Source organism: Cotesia glomerata, linkage group LG5, assembly GCF_020080835.1.
Source record: "Cotesia glomerata isolate CgM1 linkage group LG5, MPM_Cglom_v2.3, whole genome shotgun sequence".
In the NCBI taxonomy this organism is placed as follows: domain Eukaryota; kingdom Metazoa; phylum Arthropoda; class Insecta; order Hymenoptera; family Braconidae; genus Cotesia; species Cotesia glomerata.
In genome coordinates, this window is record NC_058162.1 from 8,949,688 (window position 1) to 8,964,356 (window position 14,669).

The following is a 14,669-nucleotide window of genomic DNA, read 5'->3' on the forward strand; positions in this document are numbered from 1 at the left end:
ATGGAAAATCAAAACGTAGATTATGATAGTGATAGCTCTGGCTATTCTTTTAGTGACGAAGATGAAGATTATAAAAGTAATAATCAAGATCAAGCTTTCACAGGATGTGTATGGTCTAATGAAATAAAAAAAACAAAAGTTGCACCATTTACTAGTCTAGTTGGATCTCTACACATGTTGCCTGAAGAAAGCAATGAAAAAAATTATTTAAACTTATTTTTAGACAGAGAATTTTTTGAAATAGCAACAGAACAAACTAATTTGTATGCCCAACAAATGAACGATGACGGTCATTCAGACAAAGATTGGTCACCTGTGACAATTGAAGAAATGGAAGCATTTCTCGGAGTAATTATATACATGGGTATAGTGAAATTACCTCAGATCGAAATGTATTTTGGAACAGACTTTGTTGAATGTCCAATGATAAAAAAAGCAATGAGTTATAAAAGATTCAAAGCAATAAATCGTTATCTTCATTTCAATGATAATAAAAAAATGCCTCCATTAAAATCACCTGATTACGATAGGCTTTACAAAATCCGCCCTTTGTTAAATATTTTAGACAAATTTAAATATTTTTATCGTCCTGATCGTGACCTTTCTGTTGATGAAGCTATGATAGCATATAAAGGTAATTTTTCGGCTAAGCAATACATGAAGGATAAGCCAACATCATGGGGTTTAAAAATGTGGGTAATTGCTGAATCTAAAACCGGCTATGTACTTGACGCTAAACCTTACTTGGGAAAAAAAGAAGAGAAAAATAAAGAATGGTTGCTTGGTGAACAAGTTGTTTTGAATTTATCTGATTTTTTTGGATTAAAAAATCATCATTTATATTGTGATAATTTTTTTACGTCAATAAAATTATTTAATGCACTTAGTGAAAATAATATTTACGCCTGTGGCACGATCAGAACAAATCGTAAAGAATGGCCGAAAGAATTAAAAAATCCCAAAGATTTAAAATTAGAAAGAGGTGACATTCGGCAAATGCAATGTAACAGAATTACTGCTACAATCTGGCAAGATAATCGGGCAGTTTCGATTTTGTCTACCAATTGTGATCCGACTGATACCGTTGTGGTAAAAAAGTACTCCAAGAAAGATAAAAAATACATCGATTTTCCTTGCCCTAAATCTGTTGCTAATTATAATGAGTACATGGGTGGAGTTGATTTAGCTGATCAAAAAAGAAAGTATTATTCTACGAGTCGATCTTCAAATAAATGGTGGAAATATTACTTTTTTTTTCTTATCGACGTCTGCCTTGTGAATAGTCAAATTATTTATAACGAAGGAAAAGAGAAGCCAGTATCACAGTTAGAGTTTAATAAAAAAATAAGTCAAGAACTTATTGGTAATTTTTCTAGTCGAAAGAAGCAACTTGCTGTTAAAGTAGGTTCAGTCTATGAAGGTGAAAATTCGAACTCTCGCATTTTAACTAAAATTAATGGGCCACACCGCTCATGTGCTTTATGTTTGAATGAAAAAAGGAAAACTAAAGGTGGGTATTTCATTCAATCGTCATATGAATGTTTACAGTGCAATCTAGCTCTTTGCAAATTTAATTGCTTCTCAAAATATCATTCACAGGATAAAAAGTGAGTATAAATATTAACGTATACACTAATAAAAAATTTAACTTGACTCAAGATCAAGAATCTTGAACCAAGAACACCATTTTAAAGAAAATAAAACTCTCGAAGCAAGAAGAAAAATTCTTAAATCGAGAAATTTTTCTTGAACCAAGAATTATATCTTGACTCAAGAAATTCTTTTTCTTCAAAATAGTGTTCTTGGTTTAAGATTCTTGCTCTTGAGTCAAGTTAAATTTTTTATCACTGTACAAAGTTTTATTACATAAAAAAATTAAAGAATATTCATAACAAATAAATTATAATTTCTGTACCAACAAAGTTGATAAATAAAAAAAAAAAACATTTGTTTAACATTTTCTTGTCAGAGAGTTATTTTTTAAGAACCTTTACTATACGCCCCTGCGTTCCGCTCACTGGATTGCGTGCAGTCCCCTTGCCCCGCGAGTAGGAAAAGAGTGGGAGAAACGCCCAGAACCGTGAAAGGGTTAAAGCATTCTGTCGGGAACACCGTTGACAGAATGCTGATGAAGAGAGCCCTGTAGTCAGTGTGAATGAAGTTCGTTCAGCTCTAAATGACAGCAAAAATTGGGCTGCCCCGGGACCAGATGGCATAAATGTCTTTTGGTGGAAGAAGTTTACTTCTACCCACCTCCATCTGGCCCGTATATTTACATCGTACATTAGAGCTGACGAACCGATTCCAGACTGGCTCGTGGAAGGGCGAACCGTACTGATACCAAAAAAAGGTGACTTATCTGACCCAAAGAATTACAGGCCTATCACCTGCTTGAATGCGGTTTATAAAATTTTTACAAAAATTTTAAACAACCGTATTTTGCAGGAGATAGAACCTGTATGGCAACAGATATATGAACAGCGTGGCAGCAAAAGAGGCCTGTCAGGTTGCAAAGAGAACTTGATAGTTGATCGATGTGTCACACAAGATGCGATCTACTATCAACGCAACCTGTCAATGGCCTGGATCGACTATCGCAAGGCATTTGACTCAACTTCTCATGAGTTGATTTTATATCTCCTCAAATGCCTGGGGATCAATCCTGAAATAGTGGAATGCATTCGGCGTACAATGCAGCTCTGGCGAACGCGTTTTCACATTGGAAGTGGAAACGCATTGCACATAACCGGAGTTGTAGAGTACAAACGAGGGGTCTTCCAAGGTGATTCCTTGAGCCCTCTGCTGTTTTGCATCTCACTGCTGCCTATATCTGTTGCTCTCCGTAAAACTCGTGGGTACTCTGTGGGGCCTCCGGGTGATCGAAAATACTCGATTACCCATCTGCTTTATATGGATGACCTGAAGCTGTATAGTGCTGATGAAGATCATCTACAGGCGGCCCTTAACATCGTAGCAGAGTACACGCGGGATGTCGGAATGTCTTATGGGTTGGACAAGTGTGCGGTCGTACATCTGGCGAGGGGTAAGTGCTCTGTTACGGGTGATGATGTCGAGTTGGTAGATGGGAGCATTTTAAGACAATTAGACGCCGGAGAGTTGTATAGATATCTAGGAATGGAAGAGCACCGCATGCATGCGGTCTCCGAAGTCCAAGCAACTCTCCGTAGCGAGTATGTTAGGAGACTCCGGAAAATCTGGTCCTCCGAACTTTCCGGCAAAAATAAAGTCTCCGCTACTAACACGCTCGCTGTCCCAGTCTTACTATACTCTTTCGGTATCTTAAAATGGGCCCGAAAGGATCTGCGAGATCTCGACATCAGAACCCGTAAGACTATCAACATGAACCGGAGCATGCACCCCAATTCATCAGTCGCCAGATTATACCTCTCCCGGTCAATCGGTGGAAGAGGTTTGCAGAGCTTGGAGCGGCTTCACGATCGTTTAGTCCTGGGTTTAACACACGAAGTTGTCAATTTCACTGCAGATGAGGATGACTTTCTTATGCAAATTGTTCATAAACATGAGAATGCGCATGAGGGGTCGTTCTTGTATAAGGCAGCAATATATGCGGCAAGAACCCTTGGTCTTGGAGAAATAAACGCTCTTATGGAACTCCGAAAGGAGGAATTCAAGAGCGTCATCAGGAACGCCGAGGAAAAACTACTCCTAGGCAAACTGATGGACAAGTCTATGCACAGCGTGTTCTTCAAACACGTGCGTGATCATGGCTTGTCCACCCAGCTGACGTTTTCCTTCTTAAAGTCAGCTGGCCTGATGTCCGAGACTGAAGGGTTCATATTTGCTTGCCAAGATGGTGTCATTAACACTCTAGAGTACCGTAGCAAGGTGCTCCAGGTGCAGCTCCCGGACACGACCTGCAGGGCGTGTAAACAACATCCGGAGACGCTTATGCACATTTTGTCAGCATGTCCTGTGCTGGCGAGAGGTACATACATCCAGCGTCACGATGCTGCCCTGAGAGTACTGTACTACTATCTTCGTCACCGCTACGGTATTGACGTGACACCGGTGCTGCCTTATCTGCCAGGAGATATTCCCCAGGTTGTTGAGAATGACAGTTGCAAAATTTATTGGAACATGCCGTTTGCAACAACTCGGCGGATAGATCACAACAAACCTGATATTGTGCTCTTCGACAAGGCTACTCGTGACATTTATGTCATTGAGTTCTCGGCCCCGGCTGAATACAACATCTCAGCCAAAGAAGAGCACAAAAGACAAATATATCAGGATCTCCTGTTTGAAATTGGCAAACTTTACCCAGGTTACCGTGTCAAGCTCGTCGTCCTGATTGTTGGCGTCCTCGGAGGGATGAAACAGTCTTTTGTATCCTCACTTGCCAGAGTTCCAGCTTGCTCATCAAAAGCTGAATTCTTGGCGGTCAGGATGCAGAAGGCTGTCATACTAGGTTCCCTCCGTCTACTTAGGAAAATGACTTTGGCCTGCTGTGATCACTAACCGCCTTGTTGTGCGGAGTGGTCCAGCAGTAATGGATGGAGCTCAGGCTGGGCCCTCGGAGAATCGGACTCCGGGGACAACCCCCCTGAGCATTTAATAACATAATAATAATAATAATAATAATAATAATAAAGGCGAAAAGCAGATGGAAGTTCTGATAAAGATAGAGATGAAAGCGTGTGATTGATAGTTTTTACGTCACGGAATTATGCAAATTTCGGATTAGTGTTTTAAATATAACATGCGGGTTCAGTGACACAAATCGATTTTATAGCATGCTTCTGTATAATGAATACATCGTCCTTTGTAGGTAAACGTATGCATGTTTGTCGCTACACTAACGACAAAGTTAGTGTTTAGCTCTATATAATAACAATTAAGGTAAAGTCGTGTGTGACTAAATGCTCGCGTATCCACTGAGACTAGTCATTTAAATTATCCTCAATGGGGCATGTTATTAAAATTTGGTTTTAGTTTGAGATTTTTATTGGACTGTTCAGATTGTGAGTTAATTTTGTTGGTTATTAAGAAAACTCACATTCCCAATTGATTCATTCAGTTTTTGGTACTGAATTGACAATAATGCTACTTGAGCCAAGAAAAATTTACAGTTCAAAAATTTTTTACTTAAATCAAGACAATGAAATTCTTCAAATTGAATTTCTTGGTTAAAGAATTTATCTTTTGAATTACCTTAACTTTTTAACTTCCCGCTAAAAATCTCAGATTTTCAAAAATCGGGAAGTTATTGTTTTTACCCCGTTTGGCAAAAATCGAGTTTTCATCAGATCTCGACGTTTGAAGGTCACAGGAAGCTTCCCTGACTACCCCCGCGATGTTGTCACTATGTCTGTATGTATGTATGTGTGTGTGTGTGTGTGTGTGTGTGTGTGTGTGTGTGTGTGTGTGTGTGTGTGTGTGTGTGTGTGTGTGTGACTATGTGACTCGCTTATAACTTTTGAACGGTTGAACCGATTTCATCGCGGTTGGTGCCATTCGAAAGGGCTACGCTGAACTTAAATTTCCTGAGAATTTGAACCGATTCGGACCGATAGATTTTAAGAAATCTTGAAAAATCTTAAAAAAAATAAGAAAAAAATCATTTTTGAAAGTAGTTTTTTTGGAATATCTTTTAAACGGCTCTATCGATCAACTTCAAAAACTAATCCGCCCTTAAGCTTGAAAAACCACGCCGATCGGCGTCAACCCGATCAAAATCGGTTGATTCGTTCGAGAGATAGCGTGAACGAAAGAAAACCGAAAAAAACCGAAAAAAGTGTTTTTTTCACATAACTTCGTCATTTCTTCTCGGATCACTTTTGATGACATAGCATAATTTATAGAGCTTAAAAAACCGCGTCGATTGCCGCCAAAAACGTAGAAATCGGTTAATTAGTTCAAAAGATATCGTCAATAAAAGATTTGAAAACAAGTGTTTTTTTAAAATCACTGCGACATTTTTAACTTCCCACTAACAAAATCGAAGATTTTCAAAAATTAGGAAGTTATTGTTTTCACCCTGTTTTGAAAAATCGAGTTTTCATCAGATCTCGACGTTTTAAGGTCATAGGAAGCTTCCCTGACTACCCTCGCGATGTTGTCACTGTGTCTATATGTATATATATATATATATATATATATATATATATATATATATATATGTGTGTGTGTGTGTGTGTGTGTGTGTGTGTGTGTGTGTGTGTGTGTGTGTGTTTTTTTTTTTTGTAGGGGGGGGAATCCTTTTTACGGATTCTAGGCATAGCTGTTTGGCCTGGATATGTGGCGACTCGACGCAGCGTCATACTAATTCGACACTAACGCCCCTACCCACTAAACCCTAAACCCCTTTTCCTTCTTTCCTCTAATCCCTCATGGAAACCGCCGTCAGGCATTACTTCGTGAAGGGAGGATCTAGCTACTGCTCTTCCTTCTGGTGGCTAAGGTGTTAACTATCTTCCTTCTATCTTCTGCTATTTGCTCTTTTTCTTTCGGTGGAACGCAAGTCTTTAAGGACTTCTGTTGCAAACGTGTTGGTAGCGTTCCAGGCAGCTTCTGATGACAACATTGCTTCTACTAGTGAATCTGGTTGCATTCTCTGGTTCAGGATCCTCTCCAGTTCTTCACGCTGTGGATCGAAACGAGGACATACAAAGAAGACGTGCTCCGCGTCTTCAGCAGCTCCTGGGCAGGACGGGCACTTCGAAGAGTCATCGTGCTTAAAGCGGTGTAGATCCTCTCGAAAACACCCATGTCCCGACAACATCTGCGTAAGATAGTAATTGACCTCACCGTGATTCCGGTTAAGCCAAATGTCGACCCGAGGTATGAGACGGTGCGTCCACCTACCCTTCTCTGCAGCATCCCATTGTAGTTGCCATCGGCCTATGCTCTTTTGCCGTTCTTCAATTCTAAGTTCTTCCGGGCTCAGTGCAGTTGACCTTTTTCGTTGGTAAAGGGCCCGTCTTTCCTCTGCTAGAACTCTAAGAGGTAGGGTTCCAGCAATGACGCACACTGCTTCTTCTGATAGAGTGCGGAAGGCACTAGCTACTCGTAGGGCACTCTGTCGGTATATTGGTCCAGCTTTTCTCCATGATTCTTGGGTTTCCAGTGCATCAGCCCAAATGGATATTCCGTAAGTGAGCACTGATGTGACTACTGATGACAATAGTAGCCTCCTGCTCTGCATTGGGCCTCCGATGTTAGGCATCAGCCGTGCGAGACTAGCCCTCACTACTGACGCTTTGGCACTGACATGTTCCACCTGCTGTTTGAAGTTGAGTCGTGCATCCAGCATCACTCCCAGATAACGGATAAATGGTTGTGATGTGATTTCTCGGTCACCGACATTAATCTTAATTGTTTCAACTTCTTTTCGGCTGGTAATAAGCACTGCTTCGGTCTTCTGCTTGGCCAGTTGTAGGTTCACTGTATCCATCCACTGGTTGATTGTGTGTGTGTGTGTGTGTGTGTGTGTAGTCGTTAAAAGAATTTCAATAGAAAATAGCAATATATGTATATTATCCGATCAAAAATTAATTTAGAAAAAATGAAAATAAAAAGAGCTAAATAAAATTTACAAATTAAAAAATCTATGTAATTAAGTATTGATTAATTATAAGAACATAAAATCAAAATATTACACATACATATAGAGCAAATATACTCTCAATAGTTGGATCTTTTTTCAACACTACCTTTTTGATAAATATTCTTCCACCAAAATTTAAATCTATGTATTAATTAAAAATTCAATAATTTATTTTTAACTTCCCGCTAAAAATCTCAGATTTTCAAAAATCGGGAAGTTATTGTTTTCACCCCGTTTTGCAAAAATCGAGTTTTCATCAGATCTCGACGTTTGAAGATCACAGGAAGCTTCCCTGACTATCCCTGCGAGGTTGTCACTATGTCTGTATGTATGTATGTATGTGTGTGTGTGTGTGTGTGTGTGTAAGTATGTGAATCACTTATAACTTTTGAACGGTTGAACCGATTTCATCGCGGTTGGTTCCATTCGAAAGGGCTTCGCCAAACTTAGATTTATTGAGAATTTAAACCGATTCGGACCGATAGATTTTGAGAAATTTTGAAAAATCTCAAAAAAAATTAGAAAAAAATCATTTTTGAAAGTGGTTTTTTTGGAATATCTTTTAAACGGCTCGATCGATCAATTTCAAAAACTAATCAGCTCTTAACGTCAAAAAACCACGCCGATCGGCGCTAATCCGGTCAAAATCGGTTGATTCGTTCGAGAGATAGCGTGAACGAAATAAAACCGAAAAAACTGTTTTTTTCACATAACTTCGTCATTTCTTCTCGGATCGATATGATGATAGAGAATAATTTCAGAAGTTAAAAAACCGCGTCGATTGCCGCCGAAAACGTGGAAATAGGTTGATTAGTTCGAGAGATATCCTCGACGAAATATTTGGAAATAAGGATTTTTTCAACATAACTTCGACATTTTTTGGAATAACTTTCAAACAGCTCTACCGATCGATTCCAAAAACTAATCAGCTCTTAACATCATAAAACCACGTCGATTGCCACCAAGCTGGTCAAAATCGGTTGATTCGTTCGAGAGATATCGTGAACGAAAGAAAACCGAAAAAAGTGTTTTTTCAGAGTTACTCCGAAATTTCTAGTTTGACCAATTGAAACTTAGAAATTATTCATAAGGCTTAAAAAACTACGTAGAATGCCGCCAACCGCGTAAAAATCGGTTCATTCATTCAAAAGTTATTGCGGTATGAACATTCAAAAAATAGTGTTCCATGAAACTTCTATCAGACTTTTGAGCTCAAAGAGCTCAAAAGCATAGAAAAGGTATCTTTTTGAGCTCGGAGAGCTTAAAACAACACACAGATTGTACTTTTGAGCTCGAAGAGCTCAAAAAAGCGGCCAGGTATTAACGGAATTAGCGGGAAGTTGCAGGGATGGCCTTTAGGGTCAACCGTTTTCCTAATTTTTTTTTTTTTTTATATTTTTTTTCACTGCAGAGACTGGAGTTTCATAAAAAATTGTTATATTTTATGCAGAAATTTGAACTTTTTATGGATTTTCAACATCCAGGGTTGAATTTAAATGAAACAATAATTTAAATTGTAATTTTTTCTCGCCATTAAACTCACATATTTTAGCGTTAATTATTCTGAATAAATGTCATTAGTGTCATTAGGTCATTACATTAATAATATATTTAACAAATTTACAGTTGAACCAAAGAGAGATATATCAAAGAGATTCACTGTTATTGTGTTGGATAAAAATAAATACTTTCGACGAATTCTTGAATAAATACGGCACAACCAGTAAATATTGATTTATGCACTCGCATGTGTTAAATGATTCACATAAAAAGTTATTATCAAATGACCCCTTCCGTACAATACAAAAAATTTAAAATTCTGGACTTGATTAAAAATGAATTACAGTTTTTGTCAATCATAATGTTATAATACATAAATATCTCCTTTTATTTTATTTATGAAAAGTAAAAACTTAAGTTTGAAAAAAAAATTTTCTTTATTCATTTTATTTATTTATTCTACTTGAAAACATAACATAAACCGCGTTTCTAATTAAATACTGCATATTCATGTTAAATTATTCTAGTTGACTCAACAGATGGAAAGCGTAATCAAGAATAGTTGGAAAATGTTTTCCTCCTTTCTTATTCCTCAAAATATGAGCTCAATTTTCTAATTCAATTTTTATTTTTTTTATAAGAATTATTTATTCAAACAATTGCACGTTAAGGACAATTGAATTTAAATTAATTCAAAATAAAATTTTCAACTTGAAAAATAGTATGTTGTGTGACTAGGGATGAAACAAAACGATTTCAGACCAGAGTGAAGTTGCCTGCCCGAGCGAAGCGAGGGCTGGCATCACTCGGTCTGAAATCGTGTTTCATTCCGCGTCACACATTATATTTTTCATATAAGTTGCATTAAAAATGCTAGTTTCAATGTCTGGAGCCAACCAGAACTAGATAGTTTCAGACGAACAGCGAAAATACCATTTTATTATGAAACTTATAATAAAATAGAAAGTAATAGTTTATTTTTTACCAAACATTATTCGTAAATTGACAAGTTTTCTTTTATCATTCTTATTTATGCTTAATAACAGAATTATAATATGTCAGTACAGTTTAACGGTTATAATGACAATTATAAAGGTATAAAATAAACAAACAATTGATAGGATTGAAAATAAAGCTGCAACTTCACCTTGCAGACAGAAAATCGTCATTTTCTGTCCGCCGGGAAGAAATAATTGATACCTGCCCGGCACAGTCGCATTGGTCTGAAATTGTCTAGTTTCGGTTGGCTCAACAGGCATTGAAACTCACATTTTCAATGCAGGTTATATGAAAAAAAAGTTTATGTAATAATTCTTAACTACATTATGATAGAAGATAATTATTGTGAAATTAAGCTTGAGATAGCAACTTGATAAATGCAAGAAAAAATTTCTGCTATTTTTGACTGATGTGTCAAAAAAACTGCAATGTGTTACTTGATTAATGACGAATTCAACAGTCGGGTGTAAAAATGGTTGAATTCACTCGGATGAAGTCGCGAATGAAAATAGTTGAACAGTGTGGTTTTGCTGGGTAAGCAGAAAATATATGAAATAAAAAGACCTGCGAAAACGATTCATTTCGGGCGACAGCTTTTGCATGTGACCAGTTAGATAAGAACTTACGTTGAGTACATATTCGTGTCCTAAAATCCTTGCATTAATGGCTCTTCATATTCATGTGCATGCACATACATATAAAATTTAGACTAAAAGTACATCTATGTAAAAATTTATGAGCAGAGACACTCACTTATGCACCAGATACACATACTAAACAAGAATTTTAATGTAATATCCCAGATAATTGACATGAGCGTTATAGCCATCCATTATATGCATTATATGATTGCCGATACGATGTTTAATCGATTCTACATGCCCGTAACATTTCTGTCTCAATAATAGCTGCCCATTATATTCACGTTTTCAGTTCACAATATTGTTATTTGATATTTATTAAAATAAATAAATATAAATATTTATTTTTCGACCTTATTTGTTTTCAATTTTTGATCATAATATTTTTCAAAATAGCTGAGAAATTTTATTTTGCATTATAATAATATCGTTGAAAATGAAACAGAATTTTAAAATTTAGGATTTGTCTAACCTTAAACTTGAAAAACTTTAAGAAAAATCAATTTAGAAAAAAATCATAAGAATCCTTCTTTTGTGACGAGATAAAATTCCAAAGTATACAAAATATTTCCTGTATTGTTTAAACAGAAAAAGGGAAATTTTTGATTTTTAATTTTAAAATATTAATTACGGAAAGGTTTAAATTAAATTTTGACAGGATCTTGATTTTTGCATTTTCCGATAAAACTTATAAAACATTTAAAAAAAAATTGATTATAATTTTTTTGATACAACCTTATAGATATGAATAAAAATTTTTTACATTATATGGATAAAAAAAACTATTGTAACAATAAAAATAAAAAATGAGAACAGACAAGAGAAAAAAGCTAGATGTCAATTGCTAGAAAAACCATTACTGATAAAATGACTACAAGTAAAAAATAAAAACTCAACCCTCGGAGGTTTTATTCTTTTTTGAATTTACTTTTTTTGACTATTGTAGGAAATGAATTTCTTGCACCATTCCTTGTGAAGAGTTGAAAAAAAAAAAAAAAAAAAAAAAAATATATCTTTTCTTGCTTCGGGTCAATTCGAGCGAAAAAAATTGAAGTTGAATTTTTCCGAACGAAATATTTTCTAGTTATAGCGATGAATAAAAAAAAAATTAACGTTTTTCTGACACCGTTTTTCTATAAATAATAGAAACCTAAGTAAAGTTTGCTAACTACCACCACAAGCTTTAGTATTAAAACAAACGCTCATAACGCTGCATTATTGACTCAGCGTTTGAAAGCTAAAGCTCTAACCCGAGAAAATAATAATATGATGTCATATTTCAATAATAACTTGTAAAAATAATTTTATAATTTTATTTTTTCTAGTTACTCACTTGAGTTGGAACCTTTTGGATCCATAGGCGGCGGGGAGTCATCAGATGACCAGTGCAGGGTATCTTTCGCCTCAGCAGCCGCGAAGCTGTAAGTAAAATAAGTTTTAACAATTTTAACTAATTAAATCTCTCCAGAGTGAAACTTACTCCGAAAATGATTTTGTTTATAGGATTAATAAAAAAAACTTCGCGAAGTGAATTCTTTATTTATTTTTATTGATTAAAATAAAAAAATAATTATTTGTTTGAAAATTACAAAATAAAATACGTATAAAATGCGTAATTAGAAATTTCTAAAATTGATATTGCCTTTTTCTTTAGTTTGATATAATAAATAAATTTTAATATTAACAAAATTGCATCAATATTTTTTTTAATTTCTACAAGCAGCATTTCTTGGAAAATTCTGTCAATAATAATTTATTTGCTAAGAAATCTTAATAATTGTCATATAAAAGTTATTTTTAGTAACATTAAAGTAAACAATTTTATTAATTTAAATTCGAGATAATTTGTTTGAGGTATTTGTTTGCATTTTGGCATATAAACCTTGTTTTAGTTCAATAAAAATTCATTTTGGTGTAAAGAAAAACTCAAAATTTACGCCGTGGGTGTTTTATCTTTTAATCTGAATTCACTCGCGATTTTTTACAATGTGAACATAATTCCGGGTGAACGAATTTAAAGAAACAAGAGAAAACTTTTTTTATATGAAATTTTTATTATAAAAATTAAAGCTACCAATTTTAATGAATCTCCCTTAAAATATGAGTAACCAATTTTTGTTATTTACAAATTTCTAAATAAAAAAATAACATTGAAATCATCAAAACAATTTTTCAATTTTATTTTGAAAATTTATCAATTCCAAGAAACTATCTTTTAAAAAAGTTAATCATAGCTTTTTTTCTTTTTTTAGTTTTTTACTTTAATAAGAAAATAAATGTTATCCAAACGGAAAAATCTTAAACCAAGAAAATAATTTTAATTAATTTTTTACCTTGAATCGGGCAAAAAAATTATTGAATAAATTTATTTTCTTTGCTTAAATAAATATCATTTAATTCAAATCTTTTTCATTCAAGACCCAAAAAGTCTTTAAATAATCTTCGTATGTTCAAAAATTTTTTCCCTTGGATCAAGTTATTTTTTCTATCAAAAAACATAGAAAATTTTCCAAATTTTCTTCCCGAAAATTTCCGTAAAAAAATGCTGAAAATTGTCATACATTAGATTCTGATTAATTTCCGTATTATATAAAAAAAAGATCCCAATCTTATATCCATAAAAATTTATCAACTTGGTAAAATTTTCATGAACCATTACAGCTAAATATTCAACATCAAAAATTTTATATCACAACTGTATCAGCAGTTTTTCATTCTTTTTTAATCTAAGCACAAGAAAAAAAAAACAAACTAAGAACTAAGACCTAGTGTCTTTTTCTTTCCTCATTCTCTTTTATCGAACGAACTCGGTCACCGTAAGTAGGCCGACCAATTCGAGAGGACTTTAGCTTCTGCCAAAAAACTCCCCAAACATACATCAATATTACCTAATAAAATGCCGTACAGTATAGTTATCATTATCACTTTATCCTTCAAAAAAACGTAAAAATTGCACCATCTCAATCCACGTGTCGATTTACAACTTGACCCATAAAATTCCTCCCCGTAAATGTCAACCAACCATATTTGTCTTAGAAAAAAAAAATCGAACAGCAGAAAAACCGGAGTTTAAATTGAAAATAAACAAAGTCTTACCCTTATCAAGCGTTTCTTTGGCAACCCGTATGACCTTTCTTCTCCTTACCCCATCACCAATTGTCATCGAGTTATCACCATAATTATCATCCGCGCACAAGCTATCATTCCTGACAGAGTCACTGTCCGTATGTAAACGTCCTTCATTGTGATCGGTAGCGTTGTCATTTTGATTAACATTAACATTAGCATTAGCATTAACACAAGGGTGTAAATTAAAGGGGGTGTCGGACCCCTCGCCGCCTGGCATAATTAGCAACCCGGATTGGGCTGGAACTCGTTATTGAGGTCCTTTCACCTACAACCCGACCGCTTATACTGATTCCCGCATGGCGTCGTTGTCGCAAAACCAACCCTACAACCCTCACCCTTAAAACTTAACTTTCCTCTCTGTCTGCTTTTCACCCCTCGTCTACGACTAGGTGCGCAGAATTATACTATTTTTGTGGTTGTACGCGCCATATACGACGGAATATACTGAGCATGCGCCCTCAATCGATGAACAACCCTTCATTAAAAATACTTATCTCTATTCGTTTCCGTATATACATTTTTATTTAGATAGATGTTTGTTGGATCTATATACTCATACTTTATGTTATTTATATTTTCATTCCGAGTTTATCTTAATCTTTATCTAAAGACAGTAAAAAACTACCCTTATCCTTCTACTTAGCCTCGATGAATCACTTTTTAAAGAATTTAAGGCAGGAGACCCAGTTTTCAAACACAGTACAATTATTTATCTTTTTTAAGATTTATTTTTTAGTTTGATGAAATTTTTGGTTTTTATTATAAAACTAGTTTTATAAATTCAAATATTAATAAAATCAGCAAACTTTTGA

At 35.0% G+C, this 14,669-nt stretch overlaps 2 protein-coding genes across 2 annotated transcripts; one reads left to right on the forward strand and one right to left on the reverse strand.

Annotated features, from left to right (window-relative positions):
• LOC123265383 (piggyBac transposable element-derived protein 4-like) lies at positions 1–4,683 on the forward strand. The gene is made up of 4 exons (XM_044729103.1): positions 1–76; positions 224–776; positions 888–1,202; positions 4,635–4,683. The coding sequence occupies exons 1-4, from the start codon at positions 1–3 to the stop codon at positions 4,681–4,683; spliced, it is 993 nt and encodes a 330-aa protein (XP_044585038.1).
• A 7,366-nt stretch (positions 4,684–12,049) lies between these two features.
• Positions 12,050–14,158, reverse strand: LOC123265384. Its single transcript, XM_044729104.1, has 2 exons — positions 13,825–14,158; positions 12,050–12,147 (listed from the first exon to the last, which is right to left on the reverse strand). The coding sequence occupies exons 1-2, from the start codon at positions 14,072–14,074 to the stop codon at positions 12,050–12,052; spliced, it is 348 nt and encodes a 115-aa protein (XP_044585039.1). The 5' UTR covers positions 14,075–14,158.
• Positions 14,159–14,669: the final 511 nt, after the last annotated feature.